The following is a 14,154-nucleotide window of genomic DNA, read 5'->3' on the forward strand; positions in this document are numbered from 1 at the left end:
ACCATTACATTTTAATATCATACTATAATTTAGTAGGAGTTTTATCCAAAGCACATTACAGAAAATGAAGACACGGTCGTTCAAGGAGCAGGGAGGGTTGGATGCCTAGATGGAGGTTGGCGACATGGGGGATAGAACCCAGTAGGGGAGTATGGGGGTTTTCAAACTCACAGAGCTCGAGGAGTTTGCGCAGATGGATCTCCTCTCCCTGGCTGTTGTCTAGGTAGGCGTAAAGTGTGGAGCCCACCAGAGCGAACCACCCAACCTTGGGCGTCTGCAAGTTCAACCCATCTTTGTATTTGAGTCGACCAATCCGCTCGAAGCCCAACCTCAGCAGAGGGTCTGCATTGGCTGGGATGAAGGTCTGTTAAAAGGAAAGGAGGGTCGGTTGGGCATCTATTGAATTTTTCTGAGGATACTGAATTGGACGTGTGAGGTAGACTCTTCCGTATATCCTATGGAACCTCAAGAAGGCCCTGATAAAGATGTGTTTCCCAAGTGAGATATGTTAGTGACACGCAAGTTCACACACACACACACACACACGGTGGCAGGAACTTAAGGTGAATTCAGATACATGGAGGGATACCCTTGCCACCACAATATGCAGCAGCAGCAACATGCAGTTGTACAAGTACACAACCAAACACAAATGTCTTGTTCACTTCCACCACGACTATGATGTGCACGGCCATGCAGAAAGGCAGCACTTCTCAGAGAATCACTGGCTTCTATTTTTGCTTTTCCTTTCCAGATCAGAGAGTTTAACGGGAGAATCTGCTCCACTGCAACTGTCAAATAGTATTTGAGAACCAGCCGTCTTCCATTTGCCGGTGGCCAGTCGGCAGCTACATGAGATAAACCCTCGGGTAAATGTAAAGAACGCGGTGACGGACGGACAGAGAGCCAGCCCCTGAAGCCTTGATCGCTGCTTACCTTGGCGAGGGACTTGACCCATTCCCTATGACTCTCCGGGTCATCGGTGCCGAACAAATAGAGGCGGTCTGAGTCAGAGTATAGCTCAAAGGTATGGTCGTACCTGAGAGGAGAAGGGGGAGGTGCGGGGAGAGAGACAGACACGGCCAGATGGCCAAGAAGGGAAACAACATCAACAGAAGGAGAAGAGCTTCAATAAAACCCTTCTTTGGCTTGCGCATGAACGGCAGTGAGCATTACCACAGGTGTTGTTGAGATTCACATTGTCATTTATATGTAAATACAGCCCTGATGCTTTCCTTAGCAGCCTGGTTTTACAGGTGTGAACGGCAAACCTTTACTGCGTGTGATGCGTCGCCCTCCCCTTTGTTCACTCCCTCTCTGTATCCATCCCTTCATCCACACAGCCCGTCTTGGCCTCGTCAATGTCTCGCTCCCCGTCACGCGAACACCATCTGAGACGTACCCGTGTTTCTCAGGGGGGCTGACCGCCAGACACACTATCTCGGCTGCCTTCAGCGTCCCGTTGGGGCTGGAGTTCTTGTCGCTCTCGTAGTAACTGAAGCATCCGTCGTTCAGTGTGCACCAGCGACGACTGAACTCTGTGACACACGGGAAAACGCTCGTTAAAGCTCTTTGAAAACCCTCTCTGGATAACATTTTGGCCGACGTAACTGATACGGTCATGTTTAATGTCGGTAGTATTTTCGTGTGTGTGTTTTTTTGTAATGAGAATGAGATAGTGACCAAAGTTGGTAATTTCCACTGGATGTATGTGTGGCATATATCTGAGAGTATATATAGATGTGTGTGTGTGTTTGCGTGTGCGTGTGCGTGTGCATGTGCGTGTGCGTGTGCGTGTGTGAATATGCGTGTGTACATGCATGTGTAAGCGTGTGTGTGCACATGCGTAACAGGGTGTGCAAGCACATGTGCGTGTGTGTGGGAATGGAAATTAGCATTTCGGACAATTTATTTATTTACCACTGACGGACAGGGCTGTGCAGTGTGTGTAGGTGTCCTTTGGCCTCCGTGTGCATGTGTGTCTTTCTGCCTGTGTGTATGGGATGAGCTCACCATCTCTGCCCTTCTTCTCTGCGATGGCACGTGCCATGGAGCCCGTCTTGTACAGGAAGCCGTTGTGGGAGACGGACGGCGAGGGCGCATAGTGCACCGTCTCCATGGCCCCGCCCACCTCGGAGCGGGGCAGCTCTGCAGGCAAAAGGCTCGGTGAGTGCCCTCGGATTGTGCAAGACATCACCACCAATACCACTACAGACTGTGTCTTCATCACACTAAGCCTCACTTTGAACAAAGTGTTGGGCAACAACAAAGAGGCATGTCAGATTTCACACACCCATTTTCCACATCAATTTTGGATAATTGAGTTGCATGGAAGTATGAAAATACTTCCAATTTTCAACAGGCACTTGAGAAGAAAAGTGAGTGAGTGAGTGAGTGAGTGAGTGAGTGAGTGAGTGAGTGAGTGAGTGAGTGAGTGAGTGAGTGAGTGAGTGAGTGAGTGAGTGAGTGAGTGAGTGAGTGAGTGAGTGTCTTAACATAGATCCCTCAAGGAAACAAAAGCAAAACACACAAACTAACAGGCAATCAGTTGCACCATCATCCTTGACCTTGACTGATACAAAAGTCGAATACGATACAGAGGAGCGGGATGTGCCCAGGGCTACCTGTGTTGAGGTTGTGGCTGAGGAACTCGGCCTGCAGGGGCTGGCCGTGAGCCGTGGCCAGGGAAAACGTCGAGGGGCAGTCGGCAATGCCGGTCGGACCGTTCACATCGGCACCGCAGAACACCAGGCTCAGTGTCTCCAGGACGTCACTGCACTGCACATTGATACACAGCGCCTGGGAGCAGGGAGGGGAGAGAGACATAGAGAGGAGAGAGAGAGCGAGACAGTAGATTAGACTTGTACTCATTCACCGATTCACCGAGGGGGGGGATAACTGTATAACAGCAAGACAATTAGAAACAAAGAATGTTTCAAAAGCTATGAAAGAAAGATAACGGAGATTTGATATAGTTATTTTGTTTGAATTGGAACATCTTTTACAAATGTTGTTGTCTGCTTTTTTTGTCTCTGCTGCTTGCAATGCGCATAAGCTTTGTGTCTCTTCCTTCCCCAAGGCGGCTTCACTGAGCAGTCTTTTTTAGAGCTTAGATTGTGTCCAGAAAATGAAGTCCGCACCGGCCCGGGCCCGTGAACATTCTGTCCGAGCCCGGCCCGACACATGAACTGTAATTATGAGCCCGGGCCCGATTTCAACCCGACATTTTTTTTAATCCATGTGTAACTTTGTACACATTTGTTACTTAGGCCTACTCTGCTAAATATATATGCAAGGAATAATGTATAGAACGCCGGTCATTATCGCGAAAATAAGCCCTGACAGGGCGAACAGGACATCGATGCGCAGCGAAGGTGTCTTGCTTCGCCCTGAAGGGGCTTATTTTCGATAACGACCGGCGACGTTCTATACATTATCCCGCTTATTACACGGCTACTTGACAAAACAAAAAAAAACTTCACATGGTGTGTCTTTTTACAATTTATTCGTTACCAGCATTCGTAGTGTTGATCAGCAGTGAAATAGTCCGCCAAAGATGTTGACGTCGCTTAGCAACCGAAGATGCTGGGGTTGACAAGTTACCGGACTACTTACTACCCATGCAAGTGAACGGAGCGTTCCACGGCATTGAGAAGACCCGTGTAATAAAGGCCTATAAAATTTCTGTTAATGGCATAGATTTCTCCTCAGATTAGGCAAATAAAGCAATGATTAAAAAAAACTAAAAAAAACACAAACGCCCGATCAAAGGCCCGGCCCGACCCGGCTCGAGGATATTGGTGGGAAATATCAATCAAAACCCTCAATGTTTTACATGAATTGGCTAAACAAATGACCACTGTAGCATATTTAAAACACAATTCAAATTGTGCAGAGAATTATTTCCATTGGACATTCTGACCGGAGACATTTAGAATTTTCGGTCCTCCTCATTTTTTTCCGGTCAATGGTAATTACCGGACAATGGAAACTCTGGTGTGTGTGTGTGTGTGTGTGTGGTGGTGTCAGCATGAGAAGAACAGCTTATCAGTTCATAGGAATAGTTCCTCAAAATTTCAGGAACTTGGCAATTTACTGAGCCTATAAATGAAATGTGACTAAACTACATTACTACAAATCCCTATGTATTTTGGAACAAATTTCCAGTGTGGCAATAGTAACTGTCAAATGCACATTTGTTGGGCAGAGCTTGTAATGATACACCGTACAAAAGAATGAGTGAGTGAAAGAGAACACCAGATGGCGGGAGAGAATAGATGAGCTAGTGACATACATGTTTCATTGGTCTAATGTTCGACAAGATGCACCGACTGGGTGATTAGAAAGAGTCATGCTGGGAGCTTCACTGCATGAACATGAAAGATTAAAAAGCAAGGCAAGGGTGATGACAGAGCTGGATATAATCAGAATTCAGGGGAAGCCAGGATTTTCAGTTTCAGAAACAAAGATTAGAAATTTGCACAGTTCAGTTACCATGGGGACCTGGAGAAAACCTGATACATAGCAGGTAAACTCTGATACAACTCTGCCCACAGGGTCTAGCTGTACCCAAGCTGAGCCACAGGGTCTAGTGATACCGTAGCTGAGCCGCGGGGTCTAGTGGTACCCTAGCTGAGCCACAGGGTCTAGCGGTACCGTAGCTGAGCCACGGGCCTAGCGGTAACGTAGCCAGTAGTCGCTTGGTCTAGCGGTGATGTAGCCTGGTCGCTGGGTCTAGCGGCAACGAAGCCTAGGCACTGGGTCTAGCGGTACCGTAGCTGAGCCACGGGCCTAGCGGTAACGTAGCCTAGTCGCTTGGTCTAGCGGTAACGTAGCATAGCCGCTGGGTCTAGCGGTAACGTAGCCTGGTCGCTAGTTGTAGCGGTAACGTGGCCTAGCGGTACCGTAGCAGAGCCATGGGGTCTAAAGGTATGGCAGAGGTGAGTGTTTTGCGGTTTCGGCATGGGGTATATTTTTAACACCGTCTCAATGGCTCACAAAACAGAAAAATACTTATCGACTTTATTAACATTGTTCTGAAATACAATTTGAAGCATGGTCAAAGTATTTGACTAGAAGTTGAAATACTTTGACCATGCATCAAATTGCATGTATATTACAACTTTAAGGGACAGCCTTTCCATGGTGACATAGTGCAAATGAACGGAAGAGGGAGAGACGAGGCCTCAACCAATAAAAGCATTGGAACAGCAATGGTGATCACATTTTCAGGGTGCAAAAGATTGAAGCCTGTCACAAATGCTCACTATTCCTCCACGGTCACTAGAGTCAGAGCTGTGGGTTGGGTTTAAAGATATCCTGACCGGCTACTTGAAACGGGCCCATAGTGCTGCTGACCTGTGTTTTATCACATCATGTGATGCTTGCTCAGAGCTTTTCAGTCAAACGGAAATGGACGAGGACAATCTCAAAGAATAGACACCAGCCAAAGAGTGGTGCCTGTGTGTCACTGTGGCCAATAACCAAGCACACGCACATATTCTGTAAATAGCTTTTCAGTGTCATTCTGTGCTACACCAATGACCCTTGCCTTGTCATAATCATTTTATACTATAATGACTATGTTATAACGCACATTTGATAATTAAACACTGATAATTGACACACACACACACACACACACACACACACACACACACACACACACACACACACACACACACACACACACACACACACACACACACACACACACACACACACACACACACACACACACACACACTTCTATTTTCAGAGATGAGAAGCTCACAATATGTAGGTCAGATTCAGCTTTGAATAAACCAAAACAATCACAAATAATTCTAGTCACACTATATGAACCCACACAGTCAAACTTGCATGTGGATAGCCCTACTAAACACACAAGGGAAGCTGTTCTCTTTGCGCTACGTGGGGGTAAGTGGCGTGCCTGTTTCGGTGAAAAGCGTTTCTCTACCAATTGGGTGGCATCTCTGCCGAGTGTTGCTGGGGAGAGAGAGGAGAGCTTTAAACAAGCACTCTGCTTTCATGCAACAAGGCACTTGGACCGGGGTAGAAATACATTAAAAACAACAAAAGGTGGAAAAGAGGGAGAAGGCAGGCAATGAGAACATTTTGAAAAGACGCCATGATGCAGAGGAGGAGTCCATGTTGTTTTGACAGCTGAGGAAAACACGAAACACACACACACACACACACACACACACACACACACACACAGTCGTTTCTCTTCAAACTCGAAACTTGGATGCGATTAGACAATTCCAGAAATGTCCCTCTAGTGCTTAAATTCCTTTCTCCACCTCTCTCCCAGACACACACACACACACACACAACCACTCCTTTATTTCACCACTAAAATGTTGACCACACACACACACACACACACACACACACACACACACACAGACATGCAGATTGGGTAAGGTTTTAAGTAGCAGCAAACCCTTCAATGTCTACACACGTAAAGATATTGTACTAAGGTCATGGACTCTACCAGTGATGTGGAATTCCACCATTGACTCATAGCCAATCAGCATAAAGTGTGATGAGGAAATATAATTCTCAATTGTTTCAAGACAACTCGCCCTGAAACATCTGCTGCTTATGAGATTGGGAGTAATGTGAAAACACGCAAAGGAAGAATGAGGACACACACAGCACCCCCCCACCCCCCCCCCCCCCCCCAACCACCCCGAGAGAAAAAGGGAGAGAGAAAAGAAGAAGGAGATGGAATCTGGGTGTGTCTCTAAAACTCAGAAACCTATGTCTGGCCATGGTTGTAATGAAGGAGATAATAGCAGGAAAGGGCGAATAGATGACAAACTGGAAAGACAAGAAGGCATGAAAAGCAGAAAAAAGTTCTTGAGACTAATTGTGTTCCATGTGCTTTCAAAGGCTGACACACAGATCAGCCCATTCTATTCTAACACACGCACACGCGCACACACGCACGCACGCACGCACGCACGCACGCACGCACGCACGCACACGCCTCCTATATAAGATCCAGATGAAAAAACATTGGCCTTCCACATGTGTTTCACCGTCTGGTCGTCAAAAAAGGCTGAGGGCTTGACAGGAAAGATGTGAAGAGAGATATGATGAAAGGATGAAAAGCATGTGTATGTACATGTGTGTATGAAGAAAGCAGGAATTGGTAGAAGGTGGTCTGGTCATTCACCGCCAACCCAACTGGATATTCTGATAGTCAGACAATCAGACTTCGAGAGAGGATTAAGGACGAAGACGTGGAAAAAGCCAAGGAGGCAGTGCAGACAAGCCAGGGGCAGGTAAGTGGAGAAACAGATGTAATAAAGCCTTTAAAATAGAAATGGATGAAAAACAGGCCGATAAAGATGTTACTGCAGCTGCTAAGCAATGCCTGCTCTTTGGAATAAGGACAGCCCACCAACTCTCACAAACATATCCAGCATACACAAAAGACAAACAAAAACTGATTAAGAAGAAAACCAATGAAAAGGAAACCTTTTTAATTGCACAATTTCAATATGTGCGTGCATCATTGAGTGCATGTGTGTCTGTGTCTGTCTATCTACTGAACGTCATTAGAAGTGCACGTACCACTGTGCAACTAAATGAACAAACAACAGCAAATTTTGTTCTGTCAACTTTGAACTATTACTACACTGATTGCAAAGACAACATTTGACTAGTGGACCAGTTACATAACTCCATTACTGTGGTTCCCACAGATGCTTCCACTTGACACTTTTAGGTCTCTCTCTTCTCAGCTTACCAGCTCTCTTGCCATCTTTCAGACAATCACAAAGCAAAACAAGTAAAGCAACTGGCAGGCGAGTTATGACCTGCCTGTCGAAAGTAAGAAAAAAACATAACACATACATAATAAGCCCCAGAAAACAAGTCCTGGACCTATGATTCATCCGGTGACACCTTTAAGTGGATAGAAATTGGTATTAAGATTACAACAAAGGCCTTCCTCTGACAGATCCAACACATTAAATTGACAAGCTCCCAAAAGCTAATTCCTGCACGTTTCTCTGGGACAAAAACGATAAGATGCATCTGGACTTGTTATGAGATTAGTTGCAGTCATATATACACTACACATGACGGCAACTAATCGTATAACTAGTCCTCCTCCCCAGGTACAAGTACATTGTACAAGGACATTAGAGTAAAGTCCAAGTACATTGGAGAAAAGCAGAAAAGGGGGCAGATGGATGATGGACAAGGGGATATCAAATGTCAGGGCATGGTCACACAGTATGAGAGAGAGAGAGAGAGAGCGAGAGAGCGAGAGAGAGAAAGTGAGCGAGAGAGCACCAGGCAGAGCATGAGGAATAAACAACAAAGCTGTCCATTGACAGAGGTGAGCGCCTGCACTCCACTCAGCACACTGAGAACACACGGGTGTACACATAGGCACGGACAGACAGAGAGACAGTGAGATAGAGAACATACCTCCTCCCACATCCATTCATATGCATGTTAAGTTTGCAAAATTAAATCTTTTCACTGGGAAGTCACGTAAACCTTCCTCTTTCCAATGGGAACACCAGTAGGGTCTCATCAACAAACAAACAACACAGTCGAAGGCTGAACACTGTTTGTTCGGCTGGGCTATAGTGAAAATACATTTCTGAGAGACAAGGTCCATGGTCATGCTTTCTTTATGTGCAGCAATAAACCAGTTACAGTACTATAAACTCATTCACAGAACCACGTTTTCAAGTGCACAGTCCACATTACACCAACCCTTACCTGAGAGTTGGAGTGTTGCCGTCGTTTCAATGTGCTACTCAATTCACATATATGCTCAAAATGAAAAAAACACAGGGGTCCAAAATCATGAAGCATAAGAACTCAGTTGGATTCACTCTGGAAGTGTTGGAGCGTCAGTCACAGAGACACATACACACTGGGAAAAGAGAGAGAGAGGCAACTTTGCTCCACTCTTTCCAGCCAAACAATGGAGCAGGAGGGGGCGGGGGCGAGTCAGAGAACATTCCAAGTGGTTAGTGATGATGTCACATCGGAAGGAGGAAGGAGGAGAAAGGAGGAGGGGCAGGGCAATCTAAACAAACCAGCATGTGCTCCAAATCAAGTGTATTTATGTTGCTCTTTCGCTGAAACATATGCATTTCTTTCACACATTCACTTTTCTGCTATCGCATCGTGACTCCCAGTCTGTTTGACATTCTGTTCACATGCACACACACACACACACACACTCTTTTTTGGAATCTTGTTTACTTTTCTAATCCAACCTGAAAATAAATCATATTCACTAGGAGCGAGGGCTAGACAGACAGACAGACAGAGAGCTAGAGAGGCGCAGAGAGGGAGAGAGAGCGATAAGTGACAATGTGATGATGAAGCGATAGCAGAAACAAACACTTGTATTCCCAGTAGAAAAGAAGCTAGGACAAGGGGGGATAGAAAAGGGAATGAGGTGGAGAAAGAGAGTGGGGGGGGGACGGGGACGCTGTGACACGCCGTGTGTCTGTCCAGAAGCCCACACAGCTGACCCACACACAGTGGGCTCGGGCCCGGTCGGACGGGAGGGAAAACGGAACTAGGTGACAAATGCCTAGTGTGACAAAGAGCATGCACCCTCTCACCCACCCACTCACTAGCTCATGCCTGCCGCTAATGGGACAGAGTGTGTAAACCATCGGCAGTGGTTTGGGGGTAAGTGGGATAAGCATCTCTTGGGTGGCCCCGAGTCTGGATCTGTGATTCCATCACACACATTGTCAGGGATCGGCCGATTCAGCCGTAGCATTCGAATCATTCTCAAAAGTCTGCGTAGTGCTTATGCTCGAGGAGTACTTTAAATATGAATGCCAGATGTCCTGATGACTGGATCAAGAGATGGATAGAAAGCCGGAAGGCGAATGCTAAATGCTCTCATTTAAATGTACGCTGGTTCTGAGGTTCTGAGTATCCGCGACCAACTAATTCAATTAATTCAAGGCCCGGTGCGAATACAGCGCGACCTCAGAGAACAGGTCTCTTGAGTCAGAAGAGGTCACATGGTTCTTACGTTGTCCAGTTCCCTCTGATTGCCGTACAGCGGGTGGTACTTCCTGTACTTTCCCTGGCGGTACTTGTTGCCGATGAAGCTCCGCCTATCCCTGCTGCAGCTAGAGGGCGCCAGGGCCTCGCTGGGCGGCACGTTGGCGGCCCAGAACGCGTTGACCCGCTCGTTGCCTAGCAACAAAAACAGCTACAACAGGGGATCGTAGGTTTTGTTAGAATTATTACAATTAAGAGAATGCACCATATGGCTCACCAACGTGTAAAAGAGATCATCATAGCATCGGAATATTATCTTGGTGTAAATCATCTCAATGTAGGCCTACATCTTGGTTATAACAAGCGGTAAAAGGCTATATTAAAAATAGCATGTCAATGTTACATAGCAAAGATCATGTGTTATGGACCTCAAACATGTAGGGGGAAGAGTTTGCAACCTAGTGTGCATGCTTTCACGGGCTCGGGGAATATACCTGTATGAGATCCTCTGTCCACACTTTCCGGTCCATTTTCAGACTACGAATTTTAGAGATGCTGGGACCCAGTCCTCTGTGCTCTCCTTTAAAATACACACATGCACAAACAAACAAAGGGTTCACAGCTCCGTTGTGAAGTAGTTGTGAGTTTGAGGAATTTCACAACCAATTGGCACAAAGACAGAGGAATTCCAATCCGCAGGTGTCATTCCTGGCAGGGTCCTCAGTGTACTGCTGCTGCTGCTGCTGCTGCTGCTGCTGCTTCTTTTCTCTCGATTTACTTCTGTCACAGCAAAATTCTATTTCACGTTACGTTTCTCTAACTGCCATTTGTTGGACGTGCCTTTTCCCTAATCCTCCCTGAGGATTATTGTATGTTTGTTGTATGTTATTGCATGTTTATTTCTTAAATAAATTTGACTTATTTTTTATAAGTGATAACAAATAAAAAACACCACCAACTTTGTTGTGTGGCAATTAAAGTTTCTATTCTAATCTATAAATTCGGATGACTCTTTATCCTTAAACAGTTTATACAGAAACGATTGGCGGGGTGCAAATTCCCACCACACTTCCTATGAACCATTTTAAGAAAGAGAAACCAACAGATCACCAAGACCTCAGTATCCCTAGCACTACTACTATTTAGTAATCTAATGTCTGATTCGTGAGATTCCCAATCAACTTTTACTTCACAATTACACATGACACGTACCTGCGCAGCGTTTGCAGACCACCACACACAGGTTGATGGACGCCCAGTCGGGACCCGCCGCGCCGCAGTCGGCACAGCATCCGTTGCTAGGCTCCGCCCAGATCCGCTCAGCCACCTCGCTATTGGACAGGGCCTCCCCTATGGCGGTGCGCATGGCCTCGACCCACTGCTCCTTGAGCTGCTCTGACTCCACCGTGAAGCTGTTGGGAGGCGGAGAAGAGTAAGCACTGGCGTTGCAGGGGAGACCCGCCAGACACGGGCCTTGCCCCGAAGAGTTAGTATTGTAAGTGAGGCAGCCCAAACACGACGAGACATCGCTGTTAATCTGCTGTCCTTTTGGCAGAGATAAGGGAGGGTTCAGAAAGTGGAACCCGAAACCAGCACTCCATTAATAGTGGCGTGATGCAGACCTTTGTGTCAAAATCCTTTCTTATCCATCACGCAGGCTGGGTAATGCGCGAGCACACAAACACACACACACACACACACACACACACACACACACACACACACACACACACACACACACACACACACACACACACACACTTAGATGTTGTTAAATGCAGAGACAAGACAAAAACACACACAAATATACATGCACCCTGTGACTTTTCTGTGGCCAAAGACCCTTTCAGCTATTCCCATCCTGTCAAGCTGAGCTCTCTCACAGCCAAAGCAGCAGGGAGAAGCAGACCAGAAGAAAACACACACGCACGCACCCGCACGCACACTTCTCCTTATAGTATCTAGATGAGCTCTCTCTTACGGGCAGAAGACCCAGTTGCCAAAAATTGTCCAGTCGGAGCATTGAGCTAAATTGCTGAGACTGAACTTGCATTATTGCATCAAAACCCCCCCTCCCTGCAAAAGTCAAATTAACTTCCAAATACATTTTACACTAGCTTTTTATGAGGCGTCTTTGTGATACAGTGCCAACACATTTCCCCTACGTGTCAAGTGTGGCGTTTGAGCAGGTGTGTGCGTACCAGAATATGCGGTAGGGCGTGGTGAGGTCGAAGCTACGCCGGTCGGTGTCCTTAACGTTCCCCACGTTCATGTCTATGGACGTTATGCCCATTCCTATGTGGTAGTCCTGCAGGAACGCCGTCCAGGGAATAGGAGTGATTAAAAAGGAACAAAGGGAGTAGTTAAGATTCCAAACAATTATATCATTTTTATTTAAAAGTGTTTCGATGTTTGTGCCTAGTCTTCTAAAGAATTGTACATATGGAAACTAGATGAGCAATGTGTATTTAAACGTTTCCAAATTTTTTGCAATACAAAGTCGTTTCTCATCCTGAAACTGAATGCGAAATGTATGACGGCACTGTATTAAACACCCATGAAAACTGAATTTCGATATATATAAATTAGCAGCAACACTTCACAAAAAAAACACTGGCAAAACTATTATTGAAGTATTATATGTAAACACAGACAATGTCCTTCATTTTGACACACACACACACACACACACACACACACACACCTCAATGTTCTTGTAGAGGAAGACTTTATCTGAGGCCACGACAGTGAAGAGTTTGGAGCGTAAGCCTCGGAGTTCCAGGTAGCCCTTATAACACTCAGTGGTCACAGATGAGCCTGTGCTGATAGTGCTAATGCGACGGCGCCCCCTGGTGCAGTCCAGCAGATCAGCAACCCAGTCGTTCCTCTCAACTGGACACGGGGGAACACACACACACAAATGTAACATTTAAATAGGTACACTCATGTTCACACACACACACACACACACACACACACACACACACACACACACACACACACACACACACACACACACACACACACACACACACACACACACACACACACACACCAAAATAAAATGATGCTCGAAAGACAGTTTCCGCTTCAGTAAAGAATGGCAGTCCAGCAGGGAAATGTGTAAATGTGCACACACATACACACACACACACACACAAACAAAGGTATTAAAGACTCACTAACCTTCATTCTCTGCCCGGAACAGGAAGGTGCGGTTGTTGGTGACCACCTCAAACTTGAGCTCTCCCACACACATGACTTTTGTGATGGCAGCTGTTGCAATCATCCTCTTGGAGTACACCTCCTTCATCCACAAACACGGACACGCACACACAAGGAGATAGTGTTGAGTGTGTGTGTTCTGTGATGCAGATGTGAGGAGAATACTCTGCGTTTCCAAGTGCCATCACCTTCTCATTGTCAAAGTATCTCAAGTAGTCCACATCAAGTTTGACCCATCGTCTCTGGTAATAGAGGGCCCTGCGTGTTGGCACACAAACACTCAATTCATTCACACACCTCAATTACACTGCAGGCTTAAATTATAATAGTTATTGTCATCAAATATTTTATTATTTATTCTTGTACATTGTGTTGTAGTGTTTGAGTAGCCTTGCTCCGCCCTCCTACGTACTTCCGCTCAATTTTAATTTCCCTTCAGTACTACGTCTGGCTTTGCGGTATATTGCCGGGTTTTCTCCGGCCAAATTTTGCCGGTCCAATCAGCAAACAGAGGCTGAGAGCAATGACGTTGAGGTTGTGCGCTAGTTTGAGTTGTAGTCAAACGTTAGCGATTGGTTATGGCAGATCCAGAGTGGCACTGGGCAGATCCAATATAGTTTTAAACTCCAACCCGCAATCAAGTGAGTTAGTGTTTATCAATGGAGAGAGGCCAGACTCAATGAAGTACGAGCGTCTGGTAGGGCCAGGCTAGTGTTTGAGTGTTTCGCCAGACCAATTTGGCATCGCATTTCAAACCTCTCCGTATTTTTTTTATATTTCCTCTGGATGCATTTTAATAACCAATCAGAGCAATGAAACGTGTGACACATCAGAGCCAGTCATCTTGGTTTGGATGAAAATGCCTCGACGGTGCTCCCATAAGGCTAATGTTATTGTCCTAGTTAAACTAAGACCATGCCA

At 46.1% G+C, this 14,154-nt stretch overlaps 1 protein-coding gene across 5 annotated transcripts in view; it reads right to left on the reverse strand.

The window, feature by feature from the left end:
* Nucleotides 1-14,154, reverse strand: part of arap1 (ArfGAP with RhoGAP domain, ankyrin repeat and PH domain 1) — a 41,776-nt gene that overhangs the window by 15,181 nt on the left and 12,441 nt on the right. For all 5 annotated transcript variants that reach the window (XM_030381882.1, XM_030381881.1, XM_030381884.1 and 2 more), the window contains 12 exons: nucleotides 13,422-13,491; nucleotides 13,195-13,315; nucleotides 12,713-12,900; nucleotides 12,210-12,316; nucleotides 11,221-11,420; nucleotides 10,503-10,588; nucleotides 10,037-10,219; nucleotides 2,625-2,799; nucleotides 2,014-2,148; nucleotides 1,403-1,538; nucleotides 937-1,039; nucleotides 172-364 (listed from right to left, as the gene is read on the reverse strand). In XM_030381882.1, the coding sequence (XP_030237742.1) occupies nucleotides 172-364; nucleotides 937-1,039; nucleotides 1,403-1,538; nucleotides 2,014-2,148; nucleotides 2,625-2,799; nucleotides 10,037-10,219; nucleotides 10,503-10,588; nucleotides 11,221-11,420; nucleotides 12,210-12,316; nucleotides 12,713-12,900; nucleotides 13,195-13,315; nucleotides 13,422-13,491 (1,697 nt within the window). The remainder of the gene's footprint in view (nucleotides 1-171; nucleotides 365-936; nucleotides 1,040-1,402; nucleotides 1,539-2,013; nucleotides 2,149-2,624; nucleotides 2,800-10,036; nucleotides 10,220-10,502; nucleotides 10,589-11,220; nucleotides 11,421-12,209; nucleotides 12,317-12,712; nucleotides 12,901-13,194; nucleotides 13,316-13,421; nucleotides 13,492-14,154) is intronic.

The sequence above is a fragment of the Gadus morhua genome, chromosome 16 (genome assembly GCF_902167405.1).
Source record: "Gadus morhua chromosome 16, gadMor3.0, whole genome shotgun sequence".
NCBI classification, from domain to species: domain Eukaryota; kingdom Metazoa; phylum Chordata; class Actinopteri; order Gadiformes; family Gadidae; genus Gadus; species Gadus morhua.